We start from the raw sequence: 17,454 nt of genomic DNA on the forward strand, positions 1-17,454 counted from the left end.
TCCTGAACTAGTAATACGAACAACTTTCACAAACTGACCCACAATTCTCTCATCCCTCAAACTGCACAAGAGTCATCTTTGAGCTTCTTTCACCAAAATGGCCAATCAGCTACTGAATCCCAGGAGAACATCTTCACACGTGTCCTTTTCCCCCTCCACTGCTCTAATTCAGGCCCTCAGGATCTCACTAAGCCACACAAGCTCCGAATGATTTCTTTCCTCCAATTCTACTCTCTCCCACTCCCAACCCATCCAATGCTAGCCCTTCTGAAAGGGCGTGGTGCAACCCAATCGGCCTGAGGGTCTTCTAAGTCTGAGGTGGGGCCTGAGACTCTACACTTCTTACCCACTCCCGGGAGGCGCTCACCATGCTAGTCCATACATCACATCTCAAGGAGCCACGTCTCCACCCCACGTCATCCCGGAATAACGCAGCGCTAGCAATCAGCCCGCAGGCAAAGGCCAGATGAGCAGCAACCAGGAACGCACAGATTTCTGCACTAGGTAAGAAACTGGGCCAGATGCCCCTGGTCCCTTCCAATGCTCAGATTCTAGGCCCTCCTCCTCACGTATCCACGTGGTTCTCACCCGTTTTATACCTGTGGAGCTCGGCAAAGCCATAATCGAGCAGGCATTTCTTCAATTATCACATCCACCAGATTCTGACTTAGTTAACTATCCACAACAGCTGTGGCTGCGCCTACTCCGGTATCGCAAATGTTTCTAAAAGATAAAGAACGTAAGTACAGTCGTGCTTATGATGGGGACTTACAGATAAATGGACGCACTACTTTCCTTTCCCCATCGGTACTATTTGGGGGTTGAAGCCTCTGAGATTAATCCGCCAGATTCTTAGAACCAAGAGGGCTGTCAACCATTTCTGTCTTTATTGCTTGGCTGTGGGGAGGGGGTGGAGGTGGGACATCTGACACTCCTCTCCAGAGGCAGGAAGCAATGACAGCTCCCAATTTTCTATTAGCAGCCGCAGGCCAATCCAGGACATAAAACAGGCATTCTGACTGTACTGACTACAAAACAAGCCCCAGTTTCAAGGAATGGACTTTCATGTGGTATCTTCAGAATGATATTCCCCTCTTAAGTAGTTCCAACATATCTGTTTACAGAACTTTTGTCATCATGTATTTGTTAATGAAATAATACCATTCAGATTGTGGTTAAAAACACCAAGTCACTCTTACAACTTGGTTACAGAGCAAGGGATTTGGAGTGTCTGCTTTATAATCACAAGGACCAGTAACTCCTCTCCTTATGATTACACGGATGCTAACATTTCTGTTACTCTCCCCTGTAAAATCAGCTTGTCGAGTGTTGATATAACTCTAATGACTTAACGGAAGTCTCTGCAAAAATTTGTCACAGAGGGCAAAAAGGTGCTAGTAACAGTGGAAAACACACACTGGCAGGAGAGTAACCTCAATGTTGATGAGTCTGAAGGAGAAGCACTTCCACTGGGATTAGAAACATGATTTATTTTAATCAGATGGGATCGGAATAACTTTTTTTTTTTTTAAACCATGGTGTCTGTCATAATTTAAAAACAACACAAAAAAGTAAAATGAAGATCTTTTTTCCAGGGTTGCCATTCACCTTACTACACAAACCAATATTTCTCAGACATACGTGCCTCCTATTTAAAACTATAACAAAACACAATTTATAACACACCATTAGTAAAGATTTAACTTGCCATACGTGTAGTACAAGCTCTCCAGCCATGGATTAAAGAGCTAATATGTTGCTTTTGTCTAAACGAACACACAAGAACTGGTCTCCTCCTCGTCCAACAAGAAATCTTCTTCATCAATAAAGACTGAAACACTAGATAAAGCACAGTTAAAAATAAAATTCCCAGATTATGACCAACTTATCATCATCCAAATTTTACATTACTGCGTCTACATATGTCACTAAACTAAAAGAATGTAACTGCCTCCAATAAATAAACACATTTCCCATAACTCTCATAAATCTGAGGAACGCAAAACCCTCCCAGGCCTTATAAAAAGAAAGAAGAGAATGTCAGGACCCCAGCACCGGGCTTCAGGGAAACATGGAGCATATGCACATTTGCATTTTCTTTTCAAAAAAGCAAAATTAGGGGCACCTGGGTGGTTCAGATGGTTGAGCATCTGCTTTCGGCCCAGGTTGTGATCTCGAGGTCCTGGGGTTGAGCCCTGTGGGGGGCTCCCTGCTCAGTGGAGACCTTGCTTCTCCCTCTCCCCCTGCCTCTTGTCTCTCCCCTCCCCTCGTGCTCTCTCTCTCAAATGAATAAATAAAAATCTTTTTAAAAAGCAAAATTAATATTCGCTTAATCCAAAATTTAGACCCTCACAAACTGTGACACCTCTTCAAGCAGATGAAGACGCCTAGACAGGAAGGTACTTTGGAATCTTGCAGGATTAAACTGGAATTGCTATTCCTAAACTCAGTCTGACTGGATTTGACCTGGCCATTTAGGGTTGCTCCTCAAACACTTCAGGATCCCAGAACTGAGGCAACGGTCTACTCCTCCTGGACCCTCAGGCCTTGGCACAGTCGCTACTATAGTCATCTGTGAAGCCTGCCCCTATTGGAACACTTTTCACCTTTGTATAAAAATGAGGGCTTGTCTGTTTTTCCCACACACATTCCCTCAAAACTCCAAGTCTGTCAAGGGATCCTAGAAAATTCAAATTAGTCATCTCTGAATCAAAAGCACCTTTGACATAACAGACACAGTAACTGATGGATGGACCCATGAAAGTGTACAGTCTGCCACTGTCACTGAGCAACTGCATATCCCATTTGCCTTAATGAGCCCTAATTAACTCTAATTAGCATTTGTGGCAATTTACTGTTGCTAAGAATAATAAAACCACACTACATTTGTGTAACATCTCACAGTTTACAGAGCACTTCCACGTATATCATCAAATCTCAACCTCCCAAAGTTCTCGGAGACAGATTTATTTTATCACTTCCCTCCTCCTCTCTCTCTCTCATGAGGCCTAAGGAGGTTCAGAGGCTCATTATAGGTCTCCCTCAGGTCAAAGGGCCCACAGGCAAATCTAGGTGTCCAGGTCCCCCATCAACGCTCTTTCCACACTAAGCCCGAGGCTTGGTTTATAACAACCGGTACGGCTGTGCCAGGCACTTCACGTGTCTCATCTGATCTTTCAGCAACCTCATAGGACACAGATGCATGAACTCTTTGAGCAGAGAAGGAGGGACTCTGGGTGGCTCAGTCTATTAAGCATCTGCCTTCAGCTCAGGTCAGGATCCTGGGGTCCTGGGATTGAGCCCCAGGTCCTGCTCCCTGCTCAGCAGGGGGTCTGCTTCTCTCTCTGCTCCTCCCTAACCCCTTCCCCACCCCTCAGCCCCACTCAAGTTCATTTGGTCTCCTTCTCCAGTAAATAAAATCTTAAAATAAACTACTAAATCTTAGGGGCACCTGGGTGGCTCAGACGGTTAAGCATCTGCCTTTGGCTCAGGTCATGATCCCAAGAACCTTGGGATCGAGATCCGTATCAGGCTCCCAGCTCAGCAGGGAGCCTGCTTCTCTCCCTCTCCCTCTGCTGTCCCCCCTGCTTGCGCTCTCTTGCTCTGTAAAATAAATAAATAAAATATTTTTTAAAATAATAATAATAAATTTTGAAAAAAACAAAAAAGAGAGAGAGCGAAGGAAAAAACAAGTAGAGCTCTAGGGCCAGTAACAGATCCAGAACTCAAGGCCAGGCCTTAACTACTTCAAAATCTATGCTTCTCAAACACTGATATGCCCAAACTGGCTGCAGACGGTTATTAGGGGTAAGTTCTCCACATTCAGCAAAAGAAGGTGGCTGCTAACTAGTTGACTCTGGTGTCAGATGCCTGGGCCTGAATTCTGTCTGTGGCACACTCACTGTACAAACTGTACAAATCCAGATGAGTCATGATACTGCTCTGTAACTCACTCCCTCTGTCTGTAATATTAGGGTAGTAAGGAGGTCTACCTCACAGTTGTTATGAGGATTAAATTAGCTAATATATATATAAAGCACTTAAAACACTGCCTAGCATGTAATAAGGATGACAGAAATGTTTGCTAAATAACAAAATATTACTCAAGTTCTTAAACATTATATATAGGGAGTTTTTGCACTTGTTTCTTCAAATTTTTAAAAAAAAAAAAAAATGCCGAGGCACCTGGGTGGCTCAGTGGGTTAAAGCCTCTGCCTTCAGCTCAGGGCATGATCCCAGGGTCCTGGGATCGAGCCCTGCATCGGGCTCTCTGCTCGGCAGGAAGCCTGCTTCCTCCTCTCTCTCTGCCTGCCTCTCTGCCTACTTGTGATCTCTCTCTGTCAAATAAATAAATAATCTTTAAAAAAAAAAAAAAGCCATCTAGTTTGTCATCATGAAGAACCTAAATAAGTTTGGCAACTGCATTTTTATTTCATTTAGTATTTTAGGGCAATGGGTCTAGAGATTTTCCCTGTAAGTGTTAATGGATTCAAGTCTAGAATCTATCCCAGCTAAATTAACTTGGAACCTAGGTAAATACAGAAGAGAATCCTGGTTCTCTACCAAAGAGGGTCTAATAAGGCCACGAAACGCAACTGTAGTACAATTTTTGTCTTGTGGTCACATAACTAAGAATTGGTCACTAGACCATGAAAGCTTGCTTACCAAAGGGGGTAGATGTCCTAACTTGACTTTTCCAGGTTTGTTATCTCTGACTCTACACCTCCCATACCCCCACTAAAACTACGTCATCTCTTCTGCGAGTTCATTTACCTACAGCACTAAAGCACCGTAAGTACCATCAGAACACGGGTCCCATTTCGCCATCTTCGGCTATCTCAGAGTTGGTGTGCATTGTATTCTTGTCATCTCAATGCATGGCTACCCACAGAAACCCCTTCTCGGGTCAACCAAGAAAACCTCAACGCACCACTGGCAGAGCGGTTACTGATTTTGATAGGCATGTTAGTTTTCATTTTTCTATATTCAGAAGATAAATCATGTGTGTTCCACGGTGACCTGAAATTTCCCCAGAAATTTTCAGTAGAAGAAAAAAGGAATCTCTCCAGCATAAGTAAGCAGCCGAACGGTGCCTAATGCAACACATATATATACATGTATGTGTATGTATACATACATATGCATGTCAGCATTTTATACTCCAGCTAACCCCACTCCCAGCCCAGCTGTTTCAGGATGACAAAGTGTCCACAGGAAAAGAGAATCCTGATACATCCATATTCCAGAAGTATGTAAGCTACTATCCTGAAAGTAATGGTCACAGACTGCTATTGAGAAATTAAGGAGCAAAAAAGAAATGTACTAGAAATCAGACAAAGATCTTCCCTTTCTCCCTATTTTCCTGAACAAATTCAAAATAGTTTACTGAACCTATATTATTCTATATCATAGATTTTAATCTCTATCAGTTAAAAAAAAGGAAAGTGGCATTTTATATCAGTGAAGAAATAACTCAATTACCCAATAAAAAGTATTGACACAATTTGTTCTTTCCCACTTTCTATGCTTCTTAAACAACAGATTAAAAATTTCAGCACAGAAAATAAAACAATAATACCAAAAGAAAATATAGGGAATTTTTTTCTTAACCTGGGATAGGGAGTCTTTCCTACGCATGACAAAGAACCCTGAATATTTAAAGGAAAAGACAGACATAAATGTGGAACGGATAAAGAAAATATTAGTGACTTACAAAAGAAAGCGGGTTTCCCTAAATATATACCCAAAACAAATCTACAAACCAGTAGGAAAAAGGCAAATATCAAAGAAAATATGAGCAAGGGAGATAAACAGGCCATTCACAATAATAAGTTACCAATTAAGATGTGAAAAAAGTGTTCCACATAATTAAGAACTGCAAATTTTTTTTAAATCAAGATTTTTTTCCTCCCAAGACGACTTATCCCACCCCACTCCTCCCCCTCCCATCCATAAATAGGACTACCACCTCCCATTAACATCCTGCCTCAACCCTCCACGGAGAACGCATGTGTGCGGGGTGTGCGAGAGAACAAGGGTCCTTCAATTACAGCCGCATGTTCTTCTTCTCAGAAGGAGAGATCCTTATTACATACACCTGAATGTCAGCTGTCTCCAGCCATACCACCTCTCCAAGAGACCATCAAGAGAAATTTCTCCTCCGTTTCAGCATCTGGAATACATACTCTGCTTGTCAGATGCAATGTATTTTTACCCTTTTGTACTTCTGCACTTTAAAAAGTTCCCTTCCTTGTATCAAAAATGAACAGTCATTTTGAAGAATTAATTGACTCAATAAATTAACTTCCCTATAAGGAAAGCTAAAACTTTTGCTTAAGGTAAATGACTAAATTAAAATAGAGCCTATTATAGAAGGGAATCTCTCACACCCCTAAAAATACTCACAAACTGCCTTTTTGCTAACAGGGGCAGAAATTTCTTTTTTTTTCTTTCTCTCTCCTCCTCCCAATACCTCTCTTTTAGGGAGAGAGAGGAAATTTTCAAAACAGTAGCAGATTTCATGATAAAGACTTCCAAAGCCAACAAACAACAAAAGCCCAAAGATTACTGAAGCCAGTTGGTTTTTATTTTTTTTTATATCACACAAAAGTAGAACTGTGCATGTGTGCGTAAACATGCTATGTTCATCTCACTGTGAGAAGACATCCTTTTAAAAAATTGAAATAAAGAATATAATAAATACTGAATTTTTTAATGAACAGATTTGAATGTGAATTTTTTTTCAAAATCTATTCTTAACCTTTTCTCCCAAATATTTTTTAAGTCAGTGATTTCTTTTTACAACATTCTAACAATTTCAGGTTCAAAGTACTAGATGAATCACCACTGGTTTTCTGATTTTCTAGTACTGCAACTCCTCTCAGCCAACCATCTGTCAACTTTAAAGTTCTATCATTAAATCCCCCAAAGGGTAACAACCCTGATGAAATCTAATTTCCCTCTATGCAATTAAGATATCCAACTGTTCCATTAGAAGCCCCTCCTTATATCTGTCACAGTGATATGCAACCTCCCAAAAGCACTGATTAGAAGGAAATGAAACTCGAAACACCCTGAAGTCACAGAGAACCCACGAAATGTGTGACATACATTCCATTTTTTTTTTAAGATTTTATTTATTTATTTGACAGAGAGAGATCACAAGTAGGCAGAGAGGCAGGCAGAGAGAGAGGAGGAAGCAGGCCTCCCGCCGAGCAGAGAGCCCGATGTGGGGCTCGATCCCAGGACCCCGGGATCATGACCCGAGCCGAAGGCAGAGGCTTTAATCCACTGAGCCACCCAGGCGCCCCTACACTCCATTTTTTTAACTTTCATTTTGAATATGAAATATAAGGAGGATCCAAGACAAGTTTTTAAGTTCACAGTGTAATGAAGAAAAGAACAATGGACAGATAATCCAAATCATGAATGCTATTCTTAATTCTGAGACTAACTTGATCAATGATCTTAGACCAGATACTTAACCTCTATGGGCTTCCTTTCTTCATCTATAAAGATACAGATGTTAGGACCTCTGTGGGATCCTAAATTCTATCATTTAATCAAATTAACAATACAAAAACTCATTTTCTTTAAGTGCTTTTTTCTCCTGAGACTCTAGGCACAAGGAGATAGGCACACAGCTCATCAAGAACTAAAACGAACTAGTAAGTTTTGCACATTTGAATACCTCAAATACAGAGTTACCATTATAATAAACTTGGAAAACTGAATTATGAAAGGATCTTGCTTTATGCATCAACTTAGGAAAAAACTCTAACTTTAAAAAGCATGTATTTCTTTAAATTTCTCTCCAGCAGGGCTGGCAGAGAGAGAGTGAATCAAATGTCCCCTATACTGTCACTAGTCTGAATCCACACCAAAAAGGTGATCTACTCGGGTTGTCAACCTCAGGCTATCTTGCATACATGAAGGCCAAGTCCATTCTTTTCTCCCTGAAAAAATGCAGGGGATTGGACCCTTTTAAACCCAGAGATGGGTCTTACAGAACTTAAAACAATAACTTTAGTCTTTCTAATGAGAAGGAATGGTTCTCCAATGGAGCCCCAAAATATTAAGAGGGGAAAGCGATCTTAGACTTATTCCACTCCAAGCTCATCACTTTACTGACCAGGAAAGAAACGCCCAGGATAGGTTAAAATGAACGCCCAAAGTCGTGCCAAGTTTCCCAGCTTTCAGACTAATTTCCTTAAACTACACACCACTTTTTCTCACAGTGTGAGATAAAGCCACGTAATTTTTTCCCCAAAAGTTATTCTGAAAAAACAAAACAAACAAACATACAAAACACCAACCAAGGTTACTCCCACCTGACCCCAGGACACATCAGCCAAACTTAAAAACAGTAAGGTAGCACCCACCAGGACTAAGACACAGCCAGACAAGCGCTCAAAATACATGGATGGGAATAAAGACAGAATTCCTTAGGAATAAATTTCTCATAAATGACAAAGTAAAAAAATAAACTGGTTCTATGCATAAAATTTCACTTTGAACCATGTGTCAGGAGTGAACTGACTGTAAAATCCAGATAATTATTGAATAGGCAAGGGAAACAAGTAGAGATCATACTTTCACTGTATTTAAAACCATGCCTCATAGTTGAAAAGAAAGCCCAAATACTCTAACATATAGGCAGATATATGACAAGATTCATTCTCTAACTTATTTTCACCAGATGTAGGAGTCAGTAGAAATAGACAGCAACAAATAGAAAACTCTTCCAGCTTGAAAAAAAATGCAGGAAAAAAAAAGCTAAAAAGAAAAATCAACCAATTCAAATCCTCTCAAACCTCAAATTTCTAATTAGATTTTTTCACTCCTTATTAAAATGGTCTAAAACAAAATTATTTCAAATTTTGTTCAGTCTTCAACTGAATGCTTTCACATAACTGGAAATGAGACTAATTTAATTTTAGTCTCATTTGGGAAAGTATATGCCCAAAATTCTGAATTTGTTTTGTCTTTTGCTAAAATATTGACATTTACAAACTTATAAAGTGTGTTCAACCTACAAATAGACTTTTCCACTCCTCTTCTAATAGAACCTCTAGGTTCCAAACTCAGAAGAGCTCCTGGACTTGTACCGGAATGAGACACTTTATCATGATACACATTTTACAATGTATGAAAGCAACAGATGTAAAAATACAACAGGGAAACAATTATTTCAGCAAGAACTTGGTATTCTGAGAAGGTTATGCTTTGTTTCATTAAACAGACTAAAAGGTATCCCAGGCATCTATTACATACAAAGTACGTAACAAAACCACTCCACCTCTATCTAAATCCAAGTGTAGTGACACGGCAGTAATGCACGAGCTGTCACCATGCTTGACTCAAAGCTACACCAAGCAACCTGGAAGAGCTGCTATTTCACAGTTAACCAAATATTCCAATATTAAGATCTACTCTTTTCAGATCCCTGAGTTTCAAATTTATCAAAATCTCTCAAAGCCGAGAGTTGAAGTTTCACACAAATCACGCAAACCAAAACACAACCAGTCACACACACTTACTAGGTTATAAATACCTAATATGTCTAAAGAATCCACATGGCCAATTTTTTTTTTTTGCCTTAATTATACTATCTTTAGAAAACCAAAGATAAGTATTAAAAAAAAAAGGGCTTGCCCTAGAAGCACAGGGACAGGAGGCCAGATTCAAAACCCCTCATTACCAGCGTTGCACCAGATGCTTGGGATTAAAGAGGTGGAGTGGGTTTTAGGAAGTGGGAAATTTTTTTTTTAAGGCTTCACTTTCCCAGATATTTTGATAACTTCTTTCTCTTTTTCAAAATGTCAGGCATCTTTTTTAAAGGAAACGCTTTTCTACCGATTGGCTTCAGGATCTCCTGACTCCCACAGTACAACTAAACCCTTCTCCTGTCCAGATAGACTGAACTGTGTTCAATCCTGGCACATAACAAAATCATTAAATCTAAGATGCCTCATTTGACAGACGTCTCATTAAATTCATCTCCAAGCTGAGGTAAGAGATGCCTTTGAAAAGAAGGGGAAAAAACACCTGTTAACTCTAAGAAAACTTTGAGAAAGAACTGCTCTCTCCAAATCCACAAACAGCTCCGATCACATGCAACAGAAGACATTAACAGTATGTGGCACATCTAAAATCTCCTGCCCTGGGAGAAATGCCTGTGTGTGTACGTGTGTTTAACACATCCCTGGGGACCCAAACAGGATGGAAAGCTTAAGAATCAGGGCATACACCACCAGCTGCTTAACAAAATTCCACAAATTCAACTCAACAAATATTTGAACTAAAATGCCAAGTATTACACTAGGCTTGGATCATAAAGAGTGTCAGTGAATGTTATGTTACCAATAAATCAAATTCAGGGCTTTAAAAAGAAAGAGAATAAGAAACAACAAAAACACTTTAACAAATAATAATGACCTTTGGATAATCAATCATTTAAGGCGGTGTTTTTAACAATCGTATAGCAACAAAAAGATACAACTTTACAACCTAACTTAAACATTTCCTCTCCCTGCAATTATTTCACTGAGCACAAAAGACACATTGTAGAAACAACTATGAAATTCAGGGAGAGGCGCTTACTCTCTAGCTTTCTATAATATATGAATTATAAAAATAACTGTAACAAGAGCATAGTAACACCAATGAAACACTATCATGAAAGTACCAACAATTCTATTTTAAAATAAAAGATGTAAGCAAAGACTTTTCTGATGTAACTCTTCAACACTTTACAAGTAAGGCTATGTTTTAAAGGAACTGAACTGCCACACCTCCACCCTGAAAAGTTATCCACTTTTCAGATGAAGTGCTAATTCGCTTTACCCAAGGAAGATTTACAGTTTAACAAACGAGGCATGGTTAAATAAAAGAAATAGTCATTAAGTAAACTTCATTTCCTAACAACCTGAATGCAAGCCTGACTATTGCAACCAGAATATTTACAACACTTCAGTGCTCTTTCTGTATTGCCTATTTGCCAGGCTTGTTACTTGAGGTTTTTAAAGGCAGCATGATTTAAAAAAAAAAAAAAAATAGGGCCATCAACACTTCACAAGGAATACCACTTTGGACTGGAGGATAATATCACCTCATTACCAACAAAAATAACGTATTTTCTGAATGCTTCTAACCAAGTGAAAAAAATCAAGTGTAAATGAAATTCAGCATCGATTCATGGAAAGTGATATGAATTGCAAAACAGAACATCCCAGCTCTCTATTCTCAGCTCTGCCAAGGACTGAAAAACCACAAGCAAGAGGCAAACCTCTCTGTGCATGTTTCTCCATCTGAAAAGAGGACTGACACCGTCTCCTCCCTAATAATGTTTTTGAAAGGACGAATGAGACAATTGATGTGAAAGCCCTTTAAAATTTTTGAAGATAATAAAACCCAACATATTAATAGATGTTCCCAAACCACAGTTATGATGGAAAAGACAGCATGCACTTTATATCAAAAACAACAAATTTAAAACGTAAATACAAAACAACAAAAATAAAGTTAAACCCTTTGTTCTTAAAATTGAAAGGACTGTTGAAGCACACACTGGTGTCACATGTTCATAGCACGTTACTCAATACTGCTGTAATTATAGTAATAAGAGCCTGCTGGTCAATATTGCAGCTTAATGCTGAACCACCCCTTCTTGGTTTCCATGTAGGAAACCACGTAAGGTTTGATCATTCCCAACAGAGAAAAAGAGAAGAAATATGAGAGGAGTTAGGAGATCATTCTCCTAAGCGATCCCAAGAACTCAAATAAAAATATCTTGTCCAAGATTCACTAGACACAGTGGGTGTGCTCTCCACTCTCTCAACATCCTTTCCCAGTATTGCAATTTGAACTGAAGTAGCTAGACCACGAAATCTAAAAGGTGGTGCAAGTCAAAAAATATGTAGTTTAAGACTGCCCTTGGTCAATGACTCAGACTCCCCAGGGAGTCCAAAACACAAAGCTCATTAATCTTTTGAAGTCCATTACTTACATCGAGCAACATAAATTTTTAAAAATTTTAACCCAAAATTACTCTCTTCCAATTAGAATTTAAGATGGTTCATTTTAAAAGGAAATTAAATGTTAATGTACTTAAAATACTTAAAACCAGTCATTTCATATAAAGCCACTTAAATTTTGTCATATTTTAAATCAGCTAAAAGAATGCTTGAAAGATACAATAACAATTTTCTTTTTTACAATAACAATTTTCAAACTAAGTTTTCATTAACAACTCTGTAATTAGATAGCACCTTTCATCCAACACCTTATAGTTCATTAAAGACTTTCATTTTACCTTACCCAAATAAGTATTTAAATATTCAAAGACTGCAAATGCCTTTCAAAGACTTTTAATAATAACTTGTGTCAAGTTATAAATACTGAAATTCCACTGAAAGGTGACCTTCAAAAGAATGAAAGTTCTCTGCTGGACAAGAACTTCTCAAAAAAAAAAAAAAAAAAGGAGCTGACTAGATAACTAGACAGCAGATAATGAGCTTAATTTAAATGCAGTAAGGTATTCAAATGGCTTCAAAGGCAACTTCCTAATCTATCCTTAACTCCAACTACACATATAAACAAAAAAGATGTGCAGCAAGAAATTTAAGACTAAGTTATACGTAAAATCTAAAAACAAATGTGGCACACAACACCCTCTTAAAGGGTGTCCTCTAAAACAAACCTTAATTCTCTTTTTCCCAAGGAAAAGAATTACTACCAAAATGTAACACTCCCGTTGGGTGTCCTACATTCCCCTGCAAAGGGAATTTCTAGGAATCTCCTCCAGCCAGGTACAAACCTTCACTTTGTGAAATCCTGACAGTGTTCCTGTAACATGTAAGACCACCTCAGGAAAAGGCCCTTTTGTTCATCAATAACTAAACTCTCTTGCAAAAGTTCAAGTGGGTTCACTACATGCTGAATTTTGTTCTGTGGCAAATGAGTATCAACAGACATTTTGTATATTACCTTGGGTTTAAAATGGGCTCAACTCTGTATAGAAACAAAAATAAACGACTAGCCATCTCTATAACAATCAAGCATCTTCCTTCTAGGACACCTATACAATGGCTTCACATTCAAGAATAGGTTGGATACTGTGTGTGACATCCCCATTTTATTAGTTATTTTTACAAGTGTATACACAAAGGTGCGTATGTATTTACACTGTATATACAGAGATGAAGCAAGTAAGTCCAGAAAAAAATAACTACGGCTTTTACAAAAGCAAAACTTAAGAGTAAAATGATCACACCAGAAATTTAAGATTCAACCAGAAAGAAAATCTGTCATTTATTGATAAGCTTTAAACACACACACACACACACACACACACACACACACACAAATGCACTGTACATCACTCACTTAGAATATTTAGACACACTTGAAGAGGCAATCAAGGGAATCAAAGATTTAAATTCCATGACTAGGACACCCAAAACCTTTCCCATGGACATTTATTGTAATCAACGTGTGGAAAACAAGAAAAGCAGAGCTCTTTCTATATAAAATGTGTTCAATACGGTTTACTCTACATATCCTTTGCTTTATATATACTTCACTCAATTTAACTAGTTTGGTTATAAGAGCATTTAGCATTCTCACATTAACATTCTCTTTCCAAGTGTGATTACCATTTAATGCTTTTGCAAAATAACAGTATTTTACAAAATACATGAGCTCCAGGAGGAAAGGATATGGTTGTTGCTCCTACAACTTAAAAACAAAAACAAAAAACACCGATTATCTAGGTCATAAACTTTTAAAGCATGTCATGCCGTTGAGATATTATCTTTAGATACTGCAAATGCTATTGTATGATGATATGATTTTCTTTATAAGGCAAAAATCCATCAGAAATCCACTTGAATTACAAAAAAACTTCAATGAAGCTTAACATCTCACCAGGAATGCTACTGGTCTTGCATATTTCAATGTGGGAGTAAAGATTTCTTCATTCAAACTGACTAAGCTGCCACTAAGACACAAGTTGACCTAAAAACATTAAATTAGAAAGAATGGCAACAGATTAATAAAGTTACAAGTATGATTATTTTTCCACCAGCACCTACAAACTAGAAGAGTAAAGCTGAGGAAAATTTAACTCTCCTGATTTAATTTGGTTATGCTAACTTTATTTAAATAAAATTTATTATCACTAAGAACCTAATTGTTTAAACCAGAGGAGGAAAAAGATGCAAATAGAAAGCTCCAGTATAACAACCAGGATCCATAGCTCCCTAATTTAGCACCCACTAAGTCTCTAATAAAGAGAAAAACATTAGTCACTCCGAGTCAAGAATTACATCTAATACACCAATCATATCTCAAAAAGCCAGGGGGAGGGGACAGAAGAATTAAAGTTTTCATCTAGAACCGAAAAAAAAGAATTAGGAGGATTTTAGATTCCATCTCAAGAGACGGTGACCACTTCAAGTCTTACTGTGATCTCTACTGCAGGTCACACTGCAATGGCCAGACCGGGTTATAGAGGCTGGAAGTAAGAAATGAGAAAAAAAAAATAGGCAGCATCACTTTTGTTGCAAGAATCAAACTTGCAGGTGAAACTGAAATAAAGCAAAAAAGCTCTAGGGAAAAAAAATCCCTAAGAAGGGTCCCATCTGTTAGGGAGGGCTCAGTGGGCAGACGAGCATGACAGAGAGCTGAACGAGCGCCCCAGGTGACAAGAAGCTCCTGGGGACCACACAGGAATGACCAACTGTGGACGAGTAAACAAAGAGTGACCTGAAGCTTGTCTGTCGGTCATTTCCCTCGGTTGGTATGATGTGTACGAGATCCTTTACCTGAAATCCCAGACTGCCTCAAACCCAACAAGCCCTCGAGGGAGGCCTGAAGGAGTCCCCTCGTTGTTAAAAATACCACTACCTCTCTCAGAAGTATCTGCTACCTGTATTTCCTGGTGGCTGTGCCACCTCTTCCAACAGCGCTTCCCCACCTCTAGGTCCCCAAGATTGACAGCAACTCGCCGATTTTACAATTGCTCCATTTAGGATGGCACAGAGGGCAGGCGAAAGCTGTAAAGAACAAAGACTCCCGAGGACGTGCACGCACCCTGGTCGGGACAGACGGCCGAATGCACCCATTCCTCCGGACCTGCAAGCGTTTACACCCCAAGCGTCACCGTACAGGTGAATTCCTTACCTGCATAGAAGCGGATGAGGCAGCCAATCTCCGAGTCCATGCCTTCCTCCTGCACCCTCCACAACTCCCCAAATCCCAGTTGGAAGAGGTAGTCATTCTGGATCTGCAATGGCTTCTCGTCCGCCTCCAAGCGCCGGGTGGTCTCTCCGTGGAGCTGCACATACAGGGTGGGCGGCGGAGGCGCTTTCTCCGGGGCCGCCCCGTTCCCACCCGGGGTCGGCTGAGGGCGGCTAAGGGCCACGGCTGCAGCGGCCTTTTCCTCCCGAGGCCGGTCGCGGGCGGCCCCTCCCGGGCGGTCGACGCCCCTCGGGTCTTTCGGCGGCAGCGGAGGCGGGGAGGCCGTCGGGGAAGGCTGCCGGGTGCCCGCCCCGAGCCGGGCCCGCGCGGAGCGGCCGGGCAGACAGGGCTGGCCCGGAACCCCTGACAGGCCGGGGGCCGGGTCAGCCTCGAGCTCCTCGGACGACGAAGAGGAGCCGCTGCCGCTGCTGTAGGGGTCCAGCCGGTCGGACACGCTCTCGGCGCTGGGGCTCAGGCTGAAGCTCTCGGTGTCGGAGGCCGGGCCGGCGGCTGCGCCGTCCAGGCGCTGCGGGGCGCCCGGCTCACCCGGGCTGGAGTCCGACGGCGCGGGGCTGGCGCGGGAGGCGCGGCGCGCCCACCCGTCCCGGCCGCCCGGCAGCTGCAGGTCCGCGGGAGGCGCGCGCGGCGGGCCCCCGACGGCAGCCAGCCCGCTCCTCCCGGGCGGCGGCCCCAAGTCCCGGGGTTCCGCAGGCGCGAGCCGGGGGCCCACGTCGGGGGGCCGCTCCGTGCCGGCCGCGGGGCCCGGGCCCTTGCCCAGCACCTTGACCACGCCGCCGCCTTTGTGGCCCACCTGCAGGAGGCGGGCGGCCACCTCGCCGGCCGTGGTGTCCAGCGTGCAGAGCACCGGGCGCAGGTAGGTCGAGGCCAGGTGGCGGTCGAAGACGTGCACGCAGCCCCGCTGGAGCTGGTGCCTCACCCAGTCCCGGTCCGACGGCTGCAGCTGCAGCATCTGCCGGTGCTTCAGGAGCAGCGTCTTCCTGTCCAGGCTCCGGGTGCACAGCGACGCCGAGGCCGAGCAGGAGGTAGAGAGGCCGGCGGAGCCGGGACAGTGCGAGGCGGCAGCGGCCGAGGACGACGACGACGACGAGGAGGAGGACGAGGAGGCGGCGGCGGCCGCGGACAGATTCCTTTTCAGCCGCCCTCTCCTCAGCAGGAGGGAGTTGGCGCCGCTGCCGGCCCCGGGAACCGGGGCAGCCCCGCCGGCGGTGGGCTGGGGCGCCCCGCGCCGCCGCCGGCGACCCGTGCCTCCCGCCCGGCCCGGCAGCGGCCCCGGCTGCGCCTCGCCGGCGGCCTCGTCCCGCGCCCCGCCGGTCGGGGCCGCCGGGGTCAGCGCGGGCTCCGGGCTCCGGCCGCCCCCGGCCGCTGCCGCCAGAGCCGCCGCCGCCGCCAGAGCCGCCGCCGCCGGAGACGGAGCTCGGTCCTCCCTGCTGGTCTCTGGGAGTCGCTGCGCCGTAGCCGCGGCGGCGAGCTCCATTGCAGTGGGGCTTCGCGCTTCCCCCCCAGCTCCGGAGGCAGCGGGAGAAGAGGGAGGCGGGGAGGCGAAGGTGGGAGACCGCGGCGGCGGCAGCGCGGGGAGAAGGGAGAAGCCAATGGCGTTCGGCGCGGCCGTTCCAGGGGATTATGTGGCAATTCGGAGCATTCCGTCGGTGTCTCGGTGTTCCATCCCGCGCGCCCGCCCGCCCGGCCGCCACCGCCCCCCCGCCGCCACACGCCCTCCCCGCCCGGGTCGCGGGCTCGGGAGCGCAAACCCCGCCCGCCGCGGCGAATCAGCCGCGTAGCCGGGCTCATTGAATATTAATCACGCGCCTGGAGCGGGAAGGCGGGAGGCGGGCAGGGCGGGAGCTCCACGAGGGCCTCATGAATATGCATTATTGGCATGACGGCATTCCCGGGAGGAGTGGAGAGAGCCGGAGGACGGCGGGGAGGCGGGGCTTCAGGGTAAACAAACGTGACGCGTGCGTACGAGGGCGGGGCGGGGCGGAGGGCGGGGGAAGACAGGTCCCGGGAGGTTCCGCGCTGGCCTTGGGAGAGGGGCCGGCTAAGAAGAGAGAGGCGCGCGGTGCATCTTGGGAGCTGTAGTTCTATTGAGGGAACAAACGTGCCCGAGGAAAACATGGCGAACCACAAGCCCCAGAGTTCCTTGCCCCTCCTTGCAGCCAGCCGCTAGCTACCGGCAGTGGGTACTGTGCCCTC

General features: G+C 43.6%; 1 protein-coding gene across 1 annotated transcript in view; it reads right to left on the bottom strand.

Moving 5' to 3' along the window:
* Positions 1-16,849, bottom strand: part of PHLPP1 (PH domain and leucine rich repeat protein phosphatase 1) — a 208,650-nt gene extending 191,801 nt beyond the window's left edge. The window contains exon 1 of the mRNA XM_032872281.1: positions 15,184-16,849. Coding sequence (XP_032728172.1) covers positions 15,184-16,735 — 1,552 coding nt within the window. The 5' untranslated portion in view covers positions 16,736-16,849. The remainder of the gene's footprint in view (positions 1-15,183) is intronic.
* Between the last annotated feature and the right edge of the window lie 605 nt (positions 16,850-17,454).

The sequence above is a fragment of the Lontra canadensis genome, unplaced genomic scaffold (assembly GCF_010015895.1).
Source record: "Lontra canadensis isolate GAN:19392208 unplaced genomic scaffold, GSC_riverotter_1.0 scaffold44, whole genome shotgun sequence".
In the NCBI taxonomy this organism is placed as follows: Eukaryota; Metazoa; Chordata; class Mammalia; order Carnivora; family Mustelidae; genus Lontra; species Lontra canadensis.